This window comes from Thalassophryne amazonica, chromosome 16 (genome assembly GCF_902500255.1).
Source record: "Thalassophryne amazonica chromosome 16, fThaAma1.1, whole genome shotgun sequence".
Lineage (NCBI taxonomy): Eukaryota > Metazoa > Chordata > Actinopteri > Batrachoidiformes > Batrachoididae > Thalassophryne > Thalassophryne amazonica.
In genome coordinates, this window is record NC_047118.1 from 12,255,406 (window position 1) to 12,277,319 (window position 21,914).

A 21,914-nucleotide genomic window follows, 5' to 3' on the forward strand; every position below is an offset into this window, starting at 1 on the left:
TTTTAAAGTATTGTAAAGGTCTTTTGTAGAGAGTCTTGTAAAGGTCTTTTGGGACAAGTCAAAGATCTGTGCTTATCCTTTTAGTTTTTTGTTGTTATTGTCTCTTACATACCCTCACCAAGCATCACCAAGAGATATGTAGTCAACAGCAGCTTGTGTGTGTCTCAAGTTCAAGTTTCACTTTAGTTATCCTTAAAAAGGAAATTTAGAGTGCAACAGGGTGTCCAAAACACATGTACAGAAGAGCACCCTCACCATATGCCCACAACACAAGACACTCAACAATAAAAACACTTCTTCACCCAAAAACCAATGACAAAAGCCAATGAACAATACACAACTAAAAACTATTATAAACATGGACAGAAATTTTAAAAAAGTGGTACAATATTTAAAAATCCCGTAACTTTTTTTTTTTTAAAGTAAGCTCAATGCATTCAAATTCCTAATAACCACAGGAATAAAAAACTCTCGTCCTCATCTTAGCCTAAAACGACGGCCAGAGGGGAGCAAATTAAACTCCCCAAATTTGGTTAGTCTTTCCTCTGACCCGTTTATCATAAATATATTGTAGCTCCCAACCACTTTAGATACCACGTTTGCTATCCAAACATGGCACATGGTGTTTTCCCATTGGGGGAATAATCACCATAGCAACAGTGCCTTGATTTGCATATTAATTATGTCATGGGGTTAGTGACGACACAATCACATCTTGGGTCATATTACTTGATCTAGGTACAAAAAAGTTTGGCAAAACCTTCAGCTGTCTCCAAGGCACCTGCTAAGTATCAAACATTCTTCTTTAGGTCAGGAGTTTGTGTAGTGCAAACTATTACTCATAACTCAGTGGGGGATTTGCCAGTTCACATGGCTTCTTTTTGTTGTTGTCAATTTTTGGGGGGAGATGTAAGCTCTTTGAGTAGATCTGTATTTTTATAAAAAAAAAAAAAAAAAAATAGGTTTAACTCTACATAAGAAATACAAAGGTTTGTTGTATGATGAAAAGCTTGTATGCCTTTCCAGTGAGATTTTTTTCTTTTATTTGGTATGTTAACAGTAAAAACAGTTTTGAGGTTCTTTTTAACAGTAAAACATTTTGTGGAATGCATATATATATATATAGTAACAGTCATGTATTGACAGTTTCATTCATTTTGAATGTGGTTTGTATGTTTTGGGCTTAAGGGCAGAAATAGTCAAGTTGTTTCTGCTAATACAGCATTGAAATTGAAGGTCAGGCGTGTTTGTGCTGACAAAGGTCAAAGCTTGGGTATCGGCCTGTGTTTCCTTCCCAAGTTATTCCCTCCTCCCTCTATGTATGACCTGAAATGAACACTGAAGTGTTTCAAATCAAATCAATTTTATTTATATAGCGCCAAATCACAACAAACAGTTGCCCCAAGGCGCTTTATATTGTAAGGCAAGGCCATACAATAATTACGGAAAAACCCCAACGGTCAAAACGACCCCCTGTGAGCAAGCACTTGGCAACAGTGGGAAGGAAAAACTCCCTTTTAACAGGAAGAAACGTCCAGCAGAACCAGGCTCAGGGAGGGGCAGTCTTCTGCTGGGACTGGTTGGGGCTGAGGGAGAGAACCAGGAAAAAGACATGCTGTGGAGGGGAGCAGAGATCGATCACTAATGATTAAATGTAGAGTGGTGCATACAGAGCAAAAAGAGAATGAAACACTCAGTGCATCATGGGAACCCCCCAGCAGTCTAAGTCTATAGCAGCATAACTAAGGGAGATATTGCGTAAATGCAAAAAAGCAGTCCTACATATTTGTTTAATATGCGCTTTGAATGACATATCCTGATCAAAAATGACTCCAAGATTTCTCACGGTATTACTAGAGGTCAGGGTAATGCCATCCAGAGTAAGGATCTGGTTAGACACCATGTTTCTAAGATTTGTGGGGCCAAGTACAATAACTTCAGTTTTATCTGAGTTTAAAAGCAGGAAATTAGAGGTCGTCCATGTCTTTATGTCTGTAAGACAATCCTGCAGTTTAGCTAATTGGTGTGTGTCCTCTGGCTTCATGGATAGATAAAGCTGGGTATCATCTGCGTAACGAACTGTGTTAACTGACAATGGTTTTCTGAAGTGTTTCTGAGCCCATGCAGTAAGATCCTTTACACAATGATGTTGGGTTTTAATGCAGTGCTGCCTGAGGGATCGAAGGTCACGGGCATTCAATGTTGTTTTTCGGCCTTGCCGCTTACGTGTAGAAAATTCTCCAGATTCTCTGAATCTTCGCATTATATTATGGACTGCAGCTGATGGAATCCCTAAATTCCTTGCAGTTGAACATTGTTCTTAAGGTGCGTTTACACATAACCAAGACGTGTTACGAATATCATTTTTCTGTCATTCATGACACATTCTTGACATTCTTAATGTGACTTAACGCAGCTGAATAGGTTTCTTAATAGTGCGTGCTGGTGCGTGATATTCTTGATATTCATGGAGCATGTTTTTGCCTGTCAAAAAATCTTCCACGAATGTCACACACCACCCTCATTTCATCTCACGTCGTGGAGGTCACAACTGAGCGTATTGATCCGTCTTGATGAGTAGTGATCCTTAATAGAACATGACAACATTCATAGTGGTTCCTGTGATGGTTCTTGGAGCCCAAACTGTCACGGGTTATTACGAAGTGACACAGAAACTGTCAAGTTTTGACACATGTAACGTGACGTCACATTTCACTGAGCACCACGATGAATCGGTTTTCTGTCATGTGCGCGCAATTAAACCCGGCTCCAAATGTCGGCCCACAGTTCCTGCTGAAGCTCCTCAGGACGCTCCTGCAGGTGTTCCACCTGCTGTTGAGCGGTGAACCGATGAGCGGGAGAACGAGTCTGAGCAACCAGAGGAGCGAGAGGAGCCTCACGTGCAGCCAGACATCTCTGCACCTCCTTCAGTCAGGCGGAGGAAGAAGCGTGCGCACAATTAAACCTTGCTGCACCGCATTCAGTTTGATTGCTGACACCAAGTCGGCTAAAAGTCTCATTTCAGTGCTCTTCAGCGCGCTCCTGCAGGTATTCCACCTGCTGCACGTGCCTGATGTTTGGGGAAAATGCGTGAGGCGAGAGCCGCATGAAGCCACACATCTGGCTCTGTCCGTCTCCTCCTCGTCTCTGCTCCACTCCATGGCACAGAGCCCAACTACGCATTCAGTCACAAAGTTCTTCTGAAAAACTGGAGTGATCTGAATTCGGTTGGATGAATATGGGTGTGTGTGTGGAGACAATTCACCTCGTTCACAATGTGACAGAACTTAACGATGCGCTGTTACGCGCAATAGCGTGCAACAACGCGGAACACTATTCTTGACTGTGCATAATGGTTCCTGATAATTCTCCAGCAACACGTGCCATTAATCATAACGTGTGGTAACAGGTTGCAGCAGTTCCTGAGGACACCTGACGCCTCTGCCCCGAATCATCACATTTGTGATCAGCGGCCAAGAATGTGTACTTCGTGGCATTCGTGACTTGTCATTATGTGTAAATGCAGCATTAAACTGTTGGACTATTTTTTTCACGCAGTTGTTCACAAAGTGATGATCCTCACCCCGTTTTTGCTTGGGAACAGATGAGCCTTATGGCGATGCTCCTTTTATACCCAGTCATGACACTCACAGTTGGTGTCCTCAGTTCCCAAACGCTTATTGAGTGTTGTTAGAAGGAAAGGTGATGTGACACAGTGGTGAACATACCACTGTCCCAGCTTTTTTGAAACATCTTGCATGCAACCATTTCAAAATGAGTAAATATTTGCACAAAAACAATAAAATTTATGTTTCAACATTAAATATCTTGTCTTTGGTGTATTCAATTGAATATAGGTTGAAAAGGATGTGCAAATCATTGCGTTCTGTTTTTTATTTATATTTCACACAACGTCCCAACTTCATTGCAATTGGGGTTGTAAATATTCTCAAAATAAAGCTCATAATTTGAACTAAATTGAAATATTGCATGTAGCCCACTATTTTATTGTCAGTGTCGTGGTAGCCATTCCACTTTGTGCACACCGAATACTATCAGAGTTCAGTAGAGTAGGACCTGATTAGTACGTGGTCCAGACACGGCTTTAGAACACCAGGAGGTGTACCTGTGTTTCTCCACATCAGCCTTGAGTTGTCATCAAGGGCTTTTGGTGTCACTGTTGTGATGCATTTCAGCAAGCAGTTTTGTAGTTACCGCTGCATATGTGCAAAGCTTTGTCTTGTACTTCCGTGTCACAAGTCACGCTATACAAACAAGACACTTGGCTCTCTCAAAATGCCGGAAATTTAATGAAACAAGACCGAAGTCCTTGTTTTGAGCCAACTTGTTAAATTTTCCTTTAAGATCAGAGGTGAGATGTTTATATTTATCTTCAACTTGTGAATCAGCCTTTTTTTTTTTGTTGTTTTTTTGCCTTGTGTTCTAGTACAGCCCAGTCTGTAATATAAGCTGTAGACCATAGAAGTGAATGATTTGACATGAGGTGTTGATTTCTCTGTAATATGACACAAATTATTCATGTTTACCTGATTAAAACCAGGTGAGTCTCTGCACTTAAATAGTCCATCTTTCATTCGCCGCCTTTTCCCTTCATGAAAGATGAAATGGAATCGGATTCGCCGTCTGCCACTTACAGCAACATGTCAACACAGTATAAGTAGAGTTTGTACCTGTGTCTATCCTTCTTAAAATGTGGATTAAATCAGAAAACATTCTACCTGAATGGTATGGATTCCATTACAATATGGACCCCTATTTTCCCCATTGGGTCAGTTTTAGGTCATTAATCAGCTCATATTTTTGTGTTATGGGCATTGTGGATTAGTTTTCATGATGGGACGGGTGTTTTTTTTTTTTTTTTTCCTTTATACCTTATGCTCTTAAAAAGTCCTTCAGTGCATTAACACTCAACATTTCATCTCATCCACCGTTTTCGCTGCCAAATTCCCTGCCAGTAACTCACAAAAATCAACGTTAACCAAAGCTGGTTCAGGGAACAACACAGTCATACTGTCCAATCTGCTGACCACATCGTTTTGCTTATTCCATGTAACCCCTGACCCATATGATGCCATGCTTGCAGAAAAATCGCTTATTTTGTTATTTACAGAACTGCCATTAAATAATGGTTTCCAATATTACATTTAGTTGCACTATACAATACCCAGCCTATGAACAAGCACATTGACCAGAGTGGTAAGGCAAAACTCTTCACGTTTTTTGATTAATTGGAAGAAACCTCAAGCAGACCAGACTCAGTGGAGTGACCATCTGCTTTGTCAGAACATGCAGGGAGAAAAATGTTGCAGAAATGCAATAATGTAGTGTTATGACAAAAATACACCACATTAGTAAATCAGTGGTTTTTCCAATGCCACATCAGTCATAGAATTAGGACATTCCCCAGTCCCCTATCCTGAGGCATCACCATCCCCCACACAGTGCCCCATATCTACAAGCAAGTTCTGTTGTCCAAGACCTCTAATGCAGACTGCAAACATCTCCATGTGGAAGAGTCACGTTCAGACGTGATGTAACATGAGTTCTTCCCACATCGGTTCAGTCCTGATGCTCAGATCTTTGTAGAACAACACATCCAAACCTGTTTAAAAAAATTTATGTAGATTGTGGACTCAAAACCCCACTGTGCATAAGATGATAAATTCTCTGCTGGTTTTCCAGTTGGTAAAATTCCTGCTCCTTTGGACTGTTTATAGATGAACTGTGCTGTCGGAATGTGACGTCTCCATTGTGCAGCAGAGGTGATTGACAACCGTAAATATGAAGCATGCTCAGATTTCTTGGTTTATTTTAGGTTTTTGGATGAAGCAGTTGTGGGAGGTCCCTGTGGGCTGCTGCAGTCTTGTTATATAGTCCGAGTATAACGTGACAGATCCCTGACTCTGTTTCTCATTCTTTTGGGTGATGCCCTGGACCACAGCATAGAGTTTCACTGTCTGAGCTTTGCCTTAAATTAGAGACTGATACTAGTTCTGCAGGATGCAGCAAATCTACTTTGCAGAGTTCAGACTCTTTGCATGATATAGGCACTGAGGGGGAAGTGGTGTTACGTGTGTATGTGTGTGTGTGTGTGTGGGGGGGGGGGGTCACCTGAGTATCAACATGATCAGGCCAAAGGAAATGGTGGCTGCAATCATGTGAGCAGCGTCAAAGCAGACTATATTCAGAAGCATCGATTATCACTGTCTTTCACGAGGAGGAACATTAGGGCATTATCAGATCAATAATGGCATAAATCAGCTGGGGAAGGAGAACATGACGAGAGGCCGCGCCGCTGAGCTGGATGGATGGTTGGCTCCATTTCCTGAGTCGTGATCCCAGGAGGCCGACAGGAAGGAAGGAGGGGGTTTGTCACTTACATGCAAGTTGAATTCAGGAAATGCAGAAAAGTAAACCAGTAATCAGGTCAATAAATGAGGAGAGATAAACACTGTAAACAATCTAATGGACTAGAAATGGACCTTGGCCTGAGATAACACAGTCTGAATGTCTGTATAACCCGACTGAGTTGTCCGCCTCTTCGGGCTCAACAGTGAGGTGTTGCAGAATAAATCAGAGGGTCAGGCGTTTAGCTGATTCAGACATGTTTTTAAGGTTTTTGGTTTAAACTCGTCAGGGTTGTGCCCTCTTGAACTCTCTACCTTCCTCTGACCGGCGTGAGCTGGCTGGGAGTCAGACTGGCGTCGCTCACGTTTATTTTCAGTTGGTAGCTCGCCCCGCTGGCCAGAGTGATAAAAGAGAGACGGGCTGTCCGCAGCGGCGCGGTATGCGGTGTGTTTGTGAGCTTGCGTGCTGCTAGGGAGGGAAAGTAGGAGAATGCTGGAGGACAGATATTCACAGCACAAGTTAGAGAGGCTCGAAGCTGGCACACAGGCACATTGCAAGGGTTATGGGGGGGTCTCTCTGAGCCAATCGGCTGTCCGATGAGAGCGAGTTGTCATGAGGAGGTGTGAGGTGAGAAGGCAACAGGGTTATTTACATTCTCTGTCCGCTCTTACGTGCAGGCACGTGGTCTCGGAGGCCTCTGATGGGAAGAGCCTAATCAATGGGAAGATGAAAATGGGGCTGGAGGAAGAGGCCGAGTTGCTGGTCAAAGGTGAGTCATTGCACCACAGTCGCGCCGTAAGGATCCGAATTAAACAGCGCTTCTACATACACTCAACAGAAATATAAACGCAACACTTTTGGTTTTGCTCCCATTTTGTATGAGATGAACTCAAAGATCTAAAACGTTTTCCACATACACAATATCACCATTTCCCTCAAATATTGTTCACAAACCAGTCTAAATCTGTGATAGTGAGCACTTCTCCTTTGCTGAGATAATCCATCCCACCTCACAGGTGTGCCATATCAAGATGCTGATTAGACACCATGATTAGTGCACAGGTGTGCCTTAGACTGCCCACAATAAAAGGCCACTCTGAAAGGTGCAGTTTTATCACACAGCACAATGCCACAGATGCCGCAAGATTTGAGGGAGCGTGCAATTGGCATGCTGACAGCAGGAATGTCAACCAGAGCTGTTGCTCGTGTATTGACTGTTCATTTCTCTACCATAAGCCGTCTCCAAAGGCGTTTCAGAGAATTTGGCAGTACATCCAACCAGCCTCACAACCGCAGACCACGTGTAACCACACCAGCCCAGGACCTCCACATCCAGCATGTTCACCTCCAAGATCGTCTGAGACCAGCCACTCGGACAGCTGCTGAAACAATCGGTTTGCATAACCAAACAGTTTCTGCACAAACTGTCAGAAACCGTCTCAGGGAAGCTCATCTGCATGCTCGTCGTCCTCATCAGGGTCTCGACCTGACTCCAGTTCGTCGTCGTAACCGACTTGAGTGGGCAAATGCTCACATTCGCTGGCGTTTGGCACGTTGGAGAGGTGTTCTCTTCACGGATGAATCCCGGTTCACACTGTTCAGGGCAGATGGCAGACAGCGTGTGTGGCGTCGTGTGGGTGAGTGGTTTTCTGATGTCAATGTTGTGGATCGAGTGGCCCATGGTGGTGGTGGGGTTATGGTATGGGCAGGCGTCTGTTATGGATGAAGAACACAGGTGTATTTTATTGATGGCATTTTGAATGCACAGAGATACCTTGACGAGATCCTGAGGCCCATTGTTGTGCCATACATCCAAGAACATCACCTCATGTTGCAGCAGGATAATGCACGGCCCCATGTTGCAAGGATCTGTACACAATTCTTGGAAGCTGAAAATGTCCCAGTTCTTGCATGGCCAGCATACTCACCGGACATGTCACCCATTGAGCATGTTTGGGATGCTCTGGACCGGCGTATACGACAGCGTGTACCAGTTCCTGCCAATATCCAGCAACTTCGCACAGCCATTGAAGAGGAGTGGACCAACATTCCACAGGCCACAACTGACAACCTGATCAACTCTATGCGAAGGAGATGTGTTGCACTGCATGAGGCAAATGGTAGTCACACCAGATACTGACTGGTATCCCCCCCAATAAAACAAAACTGCACCTTTCAGAGTGGCCTTTTATTGTGGGCAGTCTAAGGCACACCTGTGCACTAATCATGGTGTCTAATCAGCATCTTGATATGGCACACCTGTGAGGTGGGATGGATTATCTCAGCAAAGGAGAAGTGCTCACTATCACAGATTTAGACTGGTTTGTGAACAATATTTGAGGGAAATGGTGATATTGTGTATGTGGAAAAAGTTTTAAATCTTTGAGTTCATCTCATACAAAATGGGAGCAAAACCAAAAGTGTTGCGTTTATATTTTTGTTGAGTGTAATAAGTCTTGTGTTATGTTGACTTTTTATTCTGTTGGGCCATTTCCCGGGTCAAACCGACCTCGCGCTAAAACTGGTGTTTTGAAATCGAGCAAGGAAACTTGACTCGTGCAGCATTTCAGTTTGGAAACTTGTGTTCCCCACTGGTGGTTATTTTGAATAAGACAAAAATGGAAATGAGAAGTTAATAACTGTTAAAATTTATTTTGAACGGACATCCCATAAAAGTCAGACATGACTTGTTTGCAAACACATTTCAGGTTGTTGGGTCATTTTTTTGGTTGACACAGTTTGGCTGCATTTGTTCCATCCAAGGAGGGTGACGAGAGTGCATTAAGTCAAATTTTTACACTCCCTGCAAACACAAATTTGAAATCACTGTGTCCATCTGTCCATGAGTCTTTTTAAGCACAACTTTGGATTTCAGTCAAACTTCACACATTGGCAGCATATTGAAGGTGTGTATAGAAAGGAAAAAAACATTTGGTCTGGTGCCAGCAAGGTGAGATAATTGGAGTTTTGTCTTTTTAATTGATGCGTAATATATTAACATTGTAAGCACATCTCAGTGAAGCGTCACAGTGGCAGCACGCCATGTGAAAATGTGTAGGAAATGATTGTGGACCATTGTCAAGGGGATACATTTGAAATTTTGTTTTAATTGATATATCATACGATACTGGCATCATAAGAGTAAATACTCCTAAACTGCTTGGTGCATTTCAGTGAAACGTCACCCAGTGGTAGCTCACCATCAGACGATGTGCATGAAGGAAAATAATTCTGTACCCACATCGTCAACAAGAGATAATTGGACTAATTTAATGTATAAATCATATTGTATGATATTAACTTTGTGAGTGCAAATTTTGCAGTGCCTTTACTCTGCACTTACAGTTGTAAGTGCTATGTGTGTGTATATGTGTATGTGTGTGTATGTATGTATATACAGTGAGGGAAAATAAGTATTTGAACACCCTGCGATTTTGCAAGTTCTCCCACTTAGAAATCATAGGTGCATGTCCACTGTGAGAGACATAAGCTAAAACAAAATTCCAGAAATCACAATGTATGATTTTTTTAATAATTTATTTGTATGTTACTGCTGCAAATAAGTATTTGAACACCTGTGAAAATCAGTGTTAATATTTGGTACAGTAGCCTTTGTTTGCAATTACAGAGGTCAAAGGTTGTTTGCCAAAATCTCGCAATACATGACCCCATCCATCCTCCCTTCAATAGGGTTTCACCCCCATGCTTCATGGTTGGGATGGTTTTCTTGGGGTTGTTCTCATCCTCTAAACATGGTAAGTGGAGTTGATTCCAAAAAGCTCTATTCTGGTCTCATCTGACCACATGACCTTCTCCCATGCCTCCTCTGGATCATCCAGATGGTCACTGGTGAACTTCAAACGGGCCTGGACATGTGCTGGCTTGAGCAGGGGGACCTTGCTGCCCTGCAGGATTTGAAACCATGACAGCATCATGTGTTACTAATGTAATCTTTGTGACTGTGGTCCCAGCTCTCTTCAGGTCCTCCTGTGTAGTTCTGAGCTTTCTCAGAATCATCCTTACCCCACAAAGTGAGATCTTGCATGGAATCCCAGACCGAGGGAGATTGACTGTCATCTTGTGTTTCTTCCACTTTCTAATAAATAATCATAACAGTTGTTGTCTTCTACCAAGCTGCTTGCCTGTTGTCCTGTAGTCCATCCCAGACTTGTGCAGGTCTACAGTTTTGTCCCTGGTGTCCTTAGACAGCTCTTTGGTCTTGGCTATGGTGGACAGTTTGGAGTGTGATTGATTGAGTGTGTGAACAGGTGTCTTTTATACAGGTAACAAGTTCAAACAGGTTCAATTAATACAGGTAAAGAGTGCAGAATAAGAGGGCTTCTTAAAGAAAAATTAACACGTCTGTGTGAGCCAGAATTCTTGCTGGTTGGCAGGTGTCCAAATACTTATTTGCAGCAGTAACATACAAATAAGTGTGTTCCTGAAAAACATACTTCAACTTTTTAAAGGTGCTTTTTTTTGGTTCCTTTAGGGGTAAAAAAATAAATTGGGTGAAATTTCATGAGATTACTAACCACTGTGAACACGTACATTAATATTTGTAATTTGCGCTAATGTGCTCAACCATTGCAATTTCCACCCTGCGTGGGGCAGTGATAAGAATAGTAGTTGTATAGACATAAAATTTTGCACAAACCATTTTCTCAAGATGAAAACTTTTTGTCTGGAAGCACCGAAAGTCACATTTTTATTTTTGGCATACTATAGAGGACCACTCTAATATGTACACAGTGCAAATTTACTCCCCCCCCCCCCCCCCCAAAAAAAAAGGCACTGCATGCAAACGTGTGGTGTCCATCTGTTTCTGCTGCTCCTTTAAAACATGCCCCCCCTCCGCTCCCCCTTCAAGGTTTACTGTATCCAGACTGATTTACTTAACTGAATCAGGAATTAGTCATCATCAAAAGAGGACTTGATGTTGTGCTGTGCATCATGTAAGTTACAGGCCACACTGTTAACAGCGTGGCCTGTGGGATCATCTGTATGTTTGCAGCAGATTGGGGTGGATCAGTCACTATGGCAGGAGTGGATTCATTATATGATGTGAAGATGTGTAGGTTGGCAGCATTAGGCCAGAATATGCCCAAACCTGGAAGTAGATGATCTATTTCAATGTTATTTTATTTATTTATTTATTTATTTATTTATTTATTTATTTATTTATTTATTTATGTCTTACTGTGTATGACAAACACAAACAACTCACAGCTATAATTCCAGACAATAATTTTGACACTTTTCGCACATTTTTGATAAATTTTGTGATGGTTTTCAGTTGTAAATTTGTGCAATGTTAATGCCATACATCTCACTATTTATATAGCACTTTTCCATCTGCATCAGATGCTCAAAGCGCTTTACAATTATGCCTAACATTCACCCATTCACACAAACACACTCACACACTGATGTTGGGGTGCTGCCATACAAGGTGCTCACTACACACCGGGAGGACCATCACCTCCCCAAAATTATAAAATATAATTTCAGGTCAAAAATGTATTTTGTATGTCGTTTTTCTCTCAGTAAAAATGAAAAAAGAGGGGGAAAAAACCTGGGTCTGTTTGACTAAAATGCAATGTGACTGTTGAGCACTAAGTAGATCTTTGGGTATCTCCTGATCCAGAAGTACTGTTTGAAACCCCATAGGTGCTTTTCCATAGCTGAGAGTATATTCCGAGTACTGTACTACCTGATATCCAGGAACTACTTCCAGCTGCAGGTTTCTATTCTATTTCTCTTTCTACGAAGATGGATGGAACGTAAACGTTTTGTCAGTGCAGAGCAGGGTGTGACAGGCACGCAGCTTGTATGTGCATCACAGCTGTTTAAACATCCTTTTTTTATCTTGTTCTGTGTTCAATCATCAGTTTTGTCATCATCAGCAGGTTTGTTTTTGTTTTTAACATTTCCTGTTTGTGTTGACAGGTCATTTAGCAAGTATTAAAAAGTGCTTTATTACAATGTGTAAATATGTTATTAAGGCGAATAAAAGTCCCAGAATTATATCTGCACATCACGCCCCCCCACCACCACGTTTTTTTGGGGGACTTTTTTATGCTGAAATGCTCACCCGAAATTCTGTTAATTTCCTGACCCCAACACTTTGTAAAAAGCAAGAAATGAGCTTTCACAAGATTTTTCCCTTCGCTTTGCAGCACGGTGGCTTAGTGGTTAGCACTGGTGCCTCACAGCAAGAAGCTCGTGGGATCGATTCCCGGCCTTTCTGTGTGGAGTTTGCATGTTCTCCCCGTATCTGTGTGGGTTTCCTCCCAGCACTCCGGTTTCTTCCCACAATAAAAAACATGTTGCTCCTTTCTCTGCCCCCTGACCAGTCTGACTATATATTGTCCTTCTGAATCACAGCAGAAGTACCACACAAACGGTCCTGCGTTTCACTGCTGCAAGTTCCTCTTTTAGATAGTGATTGAAGGGAACTCTTGGTTGGAACTAGATGTGGGTAATATGACATAAAATTAATTTCACAATATTTTTCACCTTCTGGACTGAGAAAAATACCATTAAACTTTTAATAATCTGAGGTACAGTTAAAGCATTTGGGATGTATTTCTGTTACATATGTCACAGATCTCAAACAAGCGGTGTCGGGTATAAATGATGTTTATAGCACGGAAATGTCTATAAAAATGCTCACAGGATTGTGGAACTTTGCAGATGCTTAACATTAAAACACAAACGTATATAAAATTGTAAAAGTCACTATATGACCCCTTTTAATAATATCTCATTTGTACAAGACTTTAACTTTTACTATTTATTTTCAAATATGCTCCTTTAAAGAAAAATTCTAGATGAAACACTTCATAGGTTAAGATTAACAAAGGAAAAAAAAAGTTTCACATTAAATGAATCCTTGGCTGTGTTTAAATAATGATTATTAAGGCTTTGACACAGCGCAAAAGTCTGCTGGTTCACACAACACGATCACAGATAACCATATTTACATACCTGTTAAGGTACGTACTCGTGAAAATGACTTTATAGCCAATTACAGCTATAAGAGAACCAATTAATAGTTGTTGTGTCTTGTTTTTCTTGACATCTCAATCATAATGTCTGTGCTGGTAAGTGTTCTCATTGAACTGATTTTTATCACTATGTTGACTGTGTTATGTACTTAGTATCATGGCGCACAATCGCACTGGTGATGGCAATGACAGCGGTGTACTGTCCACCCCTAGAAGCGGCTACACACGTTCTTGAAATGTTATACTTTCAGTCGTGGTTCCTCTGAATACTTGAATAGTGAAATCAATGAACACGTGTTGCCGTTACACTGCAGGCAAGCCTACTCTAATGATACATACAGTAGTGTTCAGAATAATACAACCCCTGGCAATAATTATGGGATCACAGGCCTCGGAGGATGTTCATTCAGATGTTTAATTTTGTAGAAAAAAAGCAGATCACAAACATGACACAAAACTAAAGTCATTTCAAATGGCAACTTTCTGGCTTTAAGAAACACTATAAGAAATCAGGAAAAATAATTGTGGCAGTCAGTAACGGTTACTTTTTTTAGACCAAGCAAAAATATGGACTCACTCAATTCTGAGGAATAAATTATGGAATCACCCTGTAAAATTTCATCCCCAAAACTAACACCTGCATCAAATCAGATCTGCTCGTTAGTCTGCATCTAAAAAGGAGTGATCACACCTTGAGAGCTGTTGCACCAAGTGGACTGACATGAATCATGGCTCCAACACTCTTAAAAGAGGGTAAATCATCACGCAATGTTGCAAAAGATGTTGGTTGTTCACAGTCAGCTGTGTCTAAACTCTGGACCAAATACAAACATGGGAAGGTTGTTAAAGGCAAACATACTGGTAGACCAAGGAAGACATCAAAGCGTCAAGACAGAAAACTTAAAGCAATATGTCTCAAAAATCGAAAATCACAACAAAACAAATGAGTAACGAATGGGAGGAAACTGGAGTCAACGTCTGTGACCGAACTGTAAGAAACCGCCTAAAGGAAATGGGATTTACATACAGAAAAGCTAAACAAAAGCCATCATTAACACCTAAACAGAAAACAACAAGGTTACAATGGGCTAAGGAAAAGCAATCGTGGACTGTGGATGACTGGATGAGTCATATTTGATGAATCTCGAATCTGCATTGGGCAAGGTGATGATGCTGGAACTTTTGTTTGGTGCCGTTCCAATGAGATTTATAAAGATGACTGCCTGAAGAGAACATGTAAATTTCCACAGTCATTGATGATATGGGGCTGCATGTCAGGTAAAGGCACTGGGGAGATGGCTGTCATTACATCATCAATAAATGCACAAGTTTACGTTGATATTTTGGACACTTTTCTTATCCCATCAATTGAAAGGATGTTTGGGGATGATGAAATCATTTTTCAAGATGATAATGCATCTTGCCATAGAGCAAAAACTGTGAAAACATTCCTTGCAAAAAGACATATAGGGTCAATGTCATGGCCTGCAAATAGTCCGGATCTTAATCCAATTGAAAATCTTTGGAAGTTGAAGAAAATGGTCCATGACAAGGCTCCAAACTGCAAAGCTGATCTGGCAACAGCAATCACAGAAAGTTGGAGCCAGATTGATGAAGAGTACTGTTTGTCACTCATTAAGTCCATGCCTCAGAGACTGCAAGCTGTTATAAAAGCCAGAGGTGGTGCAACAAAATACTAGTGATGTGTTGGAGCGTTCTTTTGTTTTTCATGATTCCATTTTTTTTTTCCCTCTGCTTGGTCTAAAAAAGTAACCGTTACTGACTGCCACAATTTTTTTTTTCTTGATTTCTTATAGTGTTTCTTAAAGCCAGAAAGTTGCCATTTGAAATGACTTTAGTTTTGTGTCATGTCTGTGATCTGCTTTTTTTTCTACAAAATTAAACAACTGAATGAACATCCTCCGAGGCCGGTGATTCCATAATTTTTGCCAGGGGTTGTAGTAGTGCTATGTGACTAAAGAGATTAATCCAGGTTTTGAGTATATTTCTTATTGTTACATGGGAAACAAGGTTCCAGTAGATTCAGTAGATGCTCACAAATCCAGCAAGACCAAGCGTTCATGATATGCACACTCTTACGGCTATGAAATTGGGCTATTATTAAAAAAAAAAAAGTAGAAAAGGGGTTGTTCACAATAATAGTAGTGTGGCATTCAGTTAGTGAGGTGTGAATCAGGTGTCCCCTGTTTAAGGATGAAGCCAGCACCTGTTGAACATGCTTTTCTCTTTGAAAGCCTGAGGAAAATGGGATGTTCAAGACATTGTTCAGAAGAATAGAGTAGTTTGATTAAAAGGTTGATTGGAGAGGGGAAAACTTATACGCAGGTGCAAAAAATTATAGGCTGTTCATCTACAGTGATCTCCAATGCTTTAAAATGGACAAAAAAAACAGACGTGTGGAAGAAAACGGAAAACAACCATCAAAATGGATAGAAGAATAACCAGAATGTCAAAGGCTCTCCCATTAATAAGCTCCAGGATGATCAAAGACAGTCTGGAGTTACCTGTAAGTGCTGTGACAGTTAGAAGACGCCTGTGTGAAGCTGGTTTATTTGCAAGAATCCCCCGCAAAGTCCCTCTGTTAAATAAAAGACATGTGCAGAAGAGGTTACAATTTGCCAAAGAACACATCAACTGGCCTAAAGAGAAATGGAGGAATATTTTGTGGACTGATGAGAGTAAAATTGTTCTTTTTGGGTCCAAGGGCCACAGAGTTTGTGAGACGACCCCCAAATTCTGAATTCAAGCCACAGTTCACAGTGAAGACAGTGAAGCATGGTGGTGCAAGCATCATGATATGGGCATGTTTCTCCTACTATGGTGTTGGGCCTATATATCGCATACCAGGTATCATGGATCAGTTTGGATATGTCAAAATACTTGAAGAGGTCATGTTGCCTTGTGCTGAAGAGGACATGCCCTTGAAATGGGTGTTTCAACAAGACAATGACCCCAAGCACACTAGTAAACGAGCAAAATCTTGGTTCCAAACCATCAAAATTAATGCCTCGCAGATGTGAAGAAATCATGAAAAACTGTGGTTATACAACTAAATACTAGTTTAGTGATTCACAGGATTGCTAAAAAAGCAGTTTGAACATAATAGTTTTGAGTTTGTAGCGTCAACAGCAGATGCTACTATTATTGTGAACACCCCCTTTTCTACTTTTTTTTTTTTTAAACTAATAGCCCAGTTTCATCAATCAATCAATCAACTTTTTTTTTATATAGCGCCAAATCACAACAAACAGTTGCCCCAAGGCGCTTTATATTGTAAGGCAAGGCCATACAATAATTATGAAAAACCCCAACGGTCAAAACGACCCCCTGTGAGCAAGCACTTGGCCACAGTGGGAAGGAAAAACCCCCCCCAACAGGAAGAAACCTCCAGCAGAACCAGGCCCAGGGAGGGGCAGTCCTCTGCTGAGACTGGTTGGGGCTGAGGGAAAGAACCAGGAAAAAGACATGCTGTGGAGGGGGGCAGAGATCGATCACTAATGATTAAATGCGGAGTGATGCATACAGAGCAAAAAGAGAAAGAAACAGTGCATCATGGGAACCCCCCCACAGTCTACGTCTAAAGCAGCATAACTAAGGGATGGTTCAGGGTCACCTGATCCAGCCCTAACTATAAGCCTTAGCAAAAAGGAAAGTTTTAAGCCTAATCTTAAAAGTAGAGAGGGTATCTGTCTCCCTGATCTGAATTGGGAGCTGGTTCCACAGGAGAGGAGCCTGAAAGCTGAAGGCTCTGCCTCCCATTCTACTCTTACAAACCCTAGGAACTACAAGTAAGCCTGCAGTCTGAGAGCGAAGCGCTCTAATGGGGTAATATGGTACTACGAGGTCCCTAAGATAAGATGGGACCTGATTATTCAAAACCTTATAAGTAAGAAGAACAATTTTAAATTCTATTCTAGAATTAACAGGAAGCCAATGAAGAGAGGCCAACACGGGTGAGATATGCTCTCTCCTGCTAGTCCCCGTCAGTACTCTAGCTGCAGCATTTTGAATGAACTGAAGGCTTTTTAGGGAACTTTTAGGACAACCTGATAATAAAGAATTACAATAGTCCAGCCTAGAGGAAATAAATGCATGAATTAGTTTTTCAGCATCACTCTGAGACAAGACCTTTCTGATTTTAGAGATATTGCGTAAATGCAAAAAGGCAGTCCTACATATTTGTTTAATATGCGCTTTGAATGACATATCCTGATCAAAAATGACTCCAAGATTTCTCACAGTATTACTAGAGGTCAGGGAAATGCCATCCAGAGTAAAGATCTGGTTAGACACCATGCTTCTAAGATTTGTGGGGCCAAGTACAATAACTTCAGTTTTATCTGAGTTTAAAAGCAGGAAATTAGAGGTCATCCATGTCTTTGTCTGTAAGACAATCCTGCAGTTTAGCTAATTGGTGTGTGTCCTCTGGCTTCATGGATAGATAAAGCTGGGTATCATCTGCGTAACAATGAAAATTTAAGCAATACCGTCTAATAATACTGCCTAAGGGAAGCATGTATAAAGTGAATAAAATTGGTCCTAGCACAGAACCTTGTGGAACTCCATAATTAACTTTAGTCTGTGAAGAAGATTCCCCATTTACATGAACAAACTGTAATCTATTAGACAAATATGATTCAAACCACCGCAGCGCAGTGCCTTTAATACCTATGACATGCTCTAATCTCTGTAATAAAATTTTATGGTCAACAGTATCAAAAGCAGCACTGAGGTCCAACAGAACAAGCACAGAGATAAGTCCACTGTCCGAAGCCATAAGAAGATCATTTGTAACCTTCACTAATGCTGTTTCTGTACTATGATGAATTCTAAAACCTGACTGAACCTCTTCAAATAGACCATTCCTCTGCAGGTGATCAGTTAGCTGTTTTACAACTACCCTCTCAAGAATCTTTGAGAGAAAAGGAAGGTTGGAGATTGGCCTATAATTAGCTAAAATAGCTGGGTCAAGTGATGGCTTTTTAAGTAATGGTTTAATTACTGCCACCTTAAAAGCCTGTGGTACATAGCCAACTAACAAAGATAAGTTGATCATATTTAAGATTGAAGCATTAAATAATGGTAGGACTTCCTTGAGCAGCCTGGCAGGAATGGGGTCTAATAAACATGTTGATGGTTTGGATGAAGTAACTAATGAAAATAACTCAGACAGAACAATCGGAGAGAAAGAGTCTAACCAAATACCGGCATCACTGAAAGCAGCCAAAGATAACGATACATCTTTGGGATGGTTATGAGTAATTTTTTCTCTAATAGTCAAAATTTTGTTAGCAAAGAAAGTCATGAAGTCATTACTAGTTAAAGTTAATGTAATACTCAGCTCAATAGAGCTCTGACTCTTTGTCAGCCTGGCTACAGTGCTGAAAAGAAACCTGGGGTTGTTCTTATTTTCTTCAATTAGTGATGAGTAGAAAGATGTCCTAGCTTTACGGAGAGCTTTTTTATAGAGCAACAAACTCTTTTTCCAGGCTAAGTGAAGATCTTCTAAATTAGTGAGACGCCATTTCCTCTCCAACTTACGGGTTATCTGCTTTAAGCTACGAGTTTGTGAGTTATACCACGGAGTCAGACACTTCTGATTTAAAGCTCTCTTTTTCAGAGGAGCTACAGCATCCAAAGTTGTCTTCAATGAGGATGTAAAACTATTGACGAGATACTCTAACTCCCTTACAGAGTTTAGGTAGCTACTCTGCTCTGTGTTGGTATATGACATTAGAGAACATAAAGAAGGAATCATATCCTTAAACCTAGTTACAGCGCTTTCTGAAAGACTTCTAGTGTAATGAAACTTATTCCCCACTGCAGGGTAGTCCATCAGGGTAAATGTAAATGTTATTAAAAAATGATCAGACAGAAGGGAGTTTTCAGGGAATACTGTTAAGTCTTCTATTTCCATACCATAAGTCAAAACAAGATCTAAGATATGATTAAAGTGGTGGGTGGACTCATTTACTTTTTGAGCAAAGCCAATAGAGTCTAATAATAGATTAAATGCAGTGTTGAGGCTGTCATTCTCAGCATCTGTGTGGATGTTAAAATCGCCCACTATAAGTATCTTATCTGAGCTAAGCACTAAGTCAGACAGAAGGTCTGAAAATTCACAGAGAAACTCACAGTAACGACCAGGTGGACGATAGATAATAACAAATAAAACTGGTTTTTGGGACTTCCAATTTGGATGGAAAAGACTAAGAGACAAGCTTTCAAATGAATTAAAGCTCTGTCTAGGTTTTTGATTAATTAATAAGCTGGAATGGAAGATTGCTGCTAATCCTCCGCCCCGGCCCGTACTACGAGCATTCTGACAGTTAGTGTGACTCGGGGGTGTTGACTCATTTAAACTAACATATTCATCCTGCTGTAACCAGGTTTCTGTTAGGCAGAATAAATCAATACGTTGATCAATTATTATATCATTTACCAACAGGGACTTAGAAGAGAGAGACCTAATGTTTAATAGACCACATTTAACTGTTTTAGTCTGTGGTGCAGTTGAAGGTGCTATATTATTTTTTCTTTTTTAATTTTTTTGCTTAAATAGATTTTTGCTGGTTATTGGTGGTCTGGGAGCAGGCACCGTCTCTACGGGGATGGGGTAATGAGGGGATGGCAGGGGGAGAGAAGCTGCAGAGAGGTGTGTAAGACTACAGCTCTGCTTCCTGGTCCCAACGCTAGACAGTCACAGTTTGGAGGATCCAAGAAAATTGGCCAGATTTCTAGAAATGAGAGCTGCTCCATCTAAAGTGGGATGGATGCCGTCTCTCCTAACAAGACCAGGTTTTCCCCAGAAGCTTTGCCAATTATCTATGAAGCCCACCTCATTTTTTGGACACCACTCAGACAGCCAGCAATTCAAGGAGAACATGCGGCTAAACATGTCACTCCCGGTCTGATTGGGGAGGGGCCCAGAGAAAACAACAGAGTCCGACATTGTTTTTGCAAAGTTACACACCGATTTAATGTTCATTTTAGTGACCTCCGATTGGCGTAACCGAGTGTCATTACTGCCGACGTGAATTACAATCTTACCAAATTTACGCTTAGCCTTAGCCAGCAATTTCAAATTTCCTTCGATGTCGCCTGCTCTGGCCCCCGGAAGACAATTGACAATGGTTGCTGGTGTCGCTAACTTCAAATTTCTCAAAACAGAGTCGCCAATAACCAGAGTTTGATCCTCGGCGAGTGTGTCGTCGAGTGGGGAAAAACGGTTAGAAATGTGAACGGGTTGGTGGTGTACACGGGACTTCTGTTTAGGGCTACGCTTCCTCCTCACAGTCACCCAGTCAGCCTGCTTTCCCGACTGCCCGGGATCCGCCAGGGGGGAACTAACGGTGACTAAGCCACCTTGGTCCGCACCGACTACAGGGGCCTGGCTAGCTGTAGAATTTTCCACGGTGCGGAGCCGAGTCTCCAATTCGCCCAGCCTGGCCTCCAAAGCTACGAATAAGCTGCACTTATTACAAGTACCGTTACTCCTAAAGGAGGCCGAGGAATAACTAAACATTTCACAACCAGAGCAGAAAAGTGCGGGAGAGACAGGAGAAGCCGCCATGCTAAACCGGCTAAGAGCTAGTAGCTACGCAACCTAGTGGATTCCTAAAAACACGCAAAGTGAATAATGTGTAAATAATTTAGAGGTGATTCAGCAGAAGGAGTGCTTTAGTTAAGGCACCAGACAGGCCATGAAGCAGCACAAGTAACGCACGGCAACAGCGAACGCACGACAACGGTGCAAAAATAAAATAAAAATCCACTAGACAGGCTGTGGAGCAGCACAGATAACGCACGACAACAGTGGTAAAAAATAAAATAAAAATCCACTGGACAGGCTGTGGAGCAGCACAGGTAACGCACGACAACAGTGGTAAAAAATAAAATAAAAATCCACTGGACAGGCTGTGGAGCAGCACAGGTAACGCACGACAACAGTGGTAAAAAATAAAATAAAAATCCACTGGACAGGCTGTGGAGCAGCACAGGTAACGCACGACAACAGTGGTAAAAAATAAAATAAAAATCCACTGGACAGGCTGTGGAGCAGCACAGGTAACGCACGGCAACAGTGGTAAAAAATAAAATAAAAATCCACTGGACAGGCTGTGGAGCAGCACAGGTAACGCACGGCAACAGTGGTAAAAAATAAAATAAAAATCCACTGGACAGGCTGTGGAGCAGCACAGGTAACGCACGGCAACAGTGGTAAAAATAAAATAAAAATCCACTGGACAGGCTGTGGAGCAGCACAGGTAACGCACGGCAACTGTGGTAAAAAATAAAATAAAAATCCACTGGACAGGCTGTGGAGCAGCACAGGTAACGCACGGCAACAGTGGTAAAAAATAAAATAAAAATCCACTGGACAGGCTGTGGAGCAGCACAGGTAACGCACGGCAACAGTGGTAAAAAATAAAATAAAAATCCACTGGACAGGCTGTGGAGCAGCACAGGTAACGCACGGCAACAGTGGTAAAAAATAAAATAAAAATCCACTGG

At 41.4% G+C, this 21,914-nt stretch overlaps 1 protein-coding gene across 1 annotated transcript in view; it reads left to right on the plus strand.

Annotated features, from left to right (window-relative positions):
• The window catches only part of plekhh3 (pleckstrin homology, MyTH4 and FERM domain containing H3), a 93,875-nt gene that overhangs the window by 26,810 nt on the left and 45,151 nt on the right, over positions 1-21,914 (plus strand). Inside the window, exon 3 of the mRNA XM_034189774.1 lies at positions 7,047-7,138. Within this exon, the coding sequence (XP_034045665.1) occupies positions 7,047-7,138 (92 nt within the window). The remainder of the gene's footprint in view (positions 1-7,046; positions 7,139-21,914) is intronic.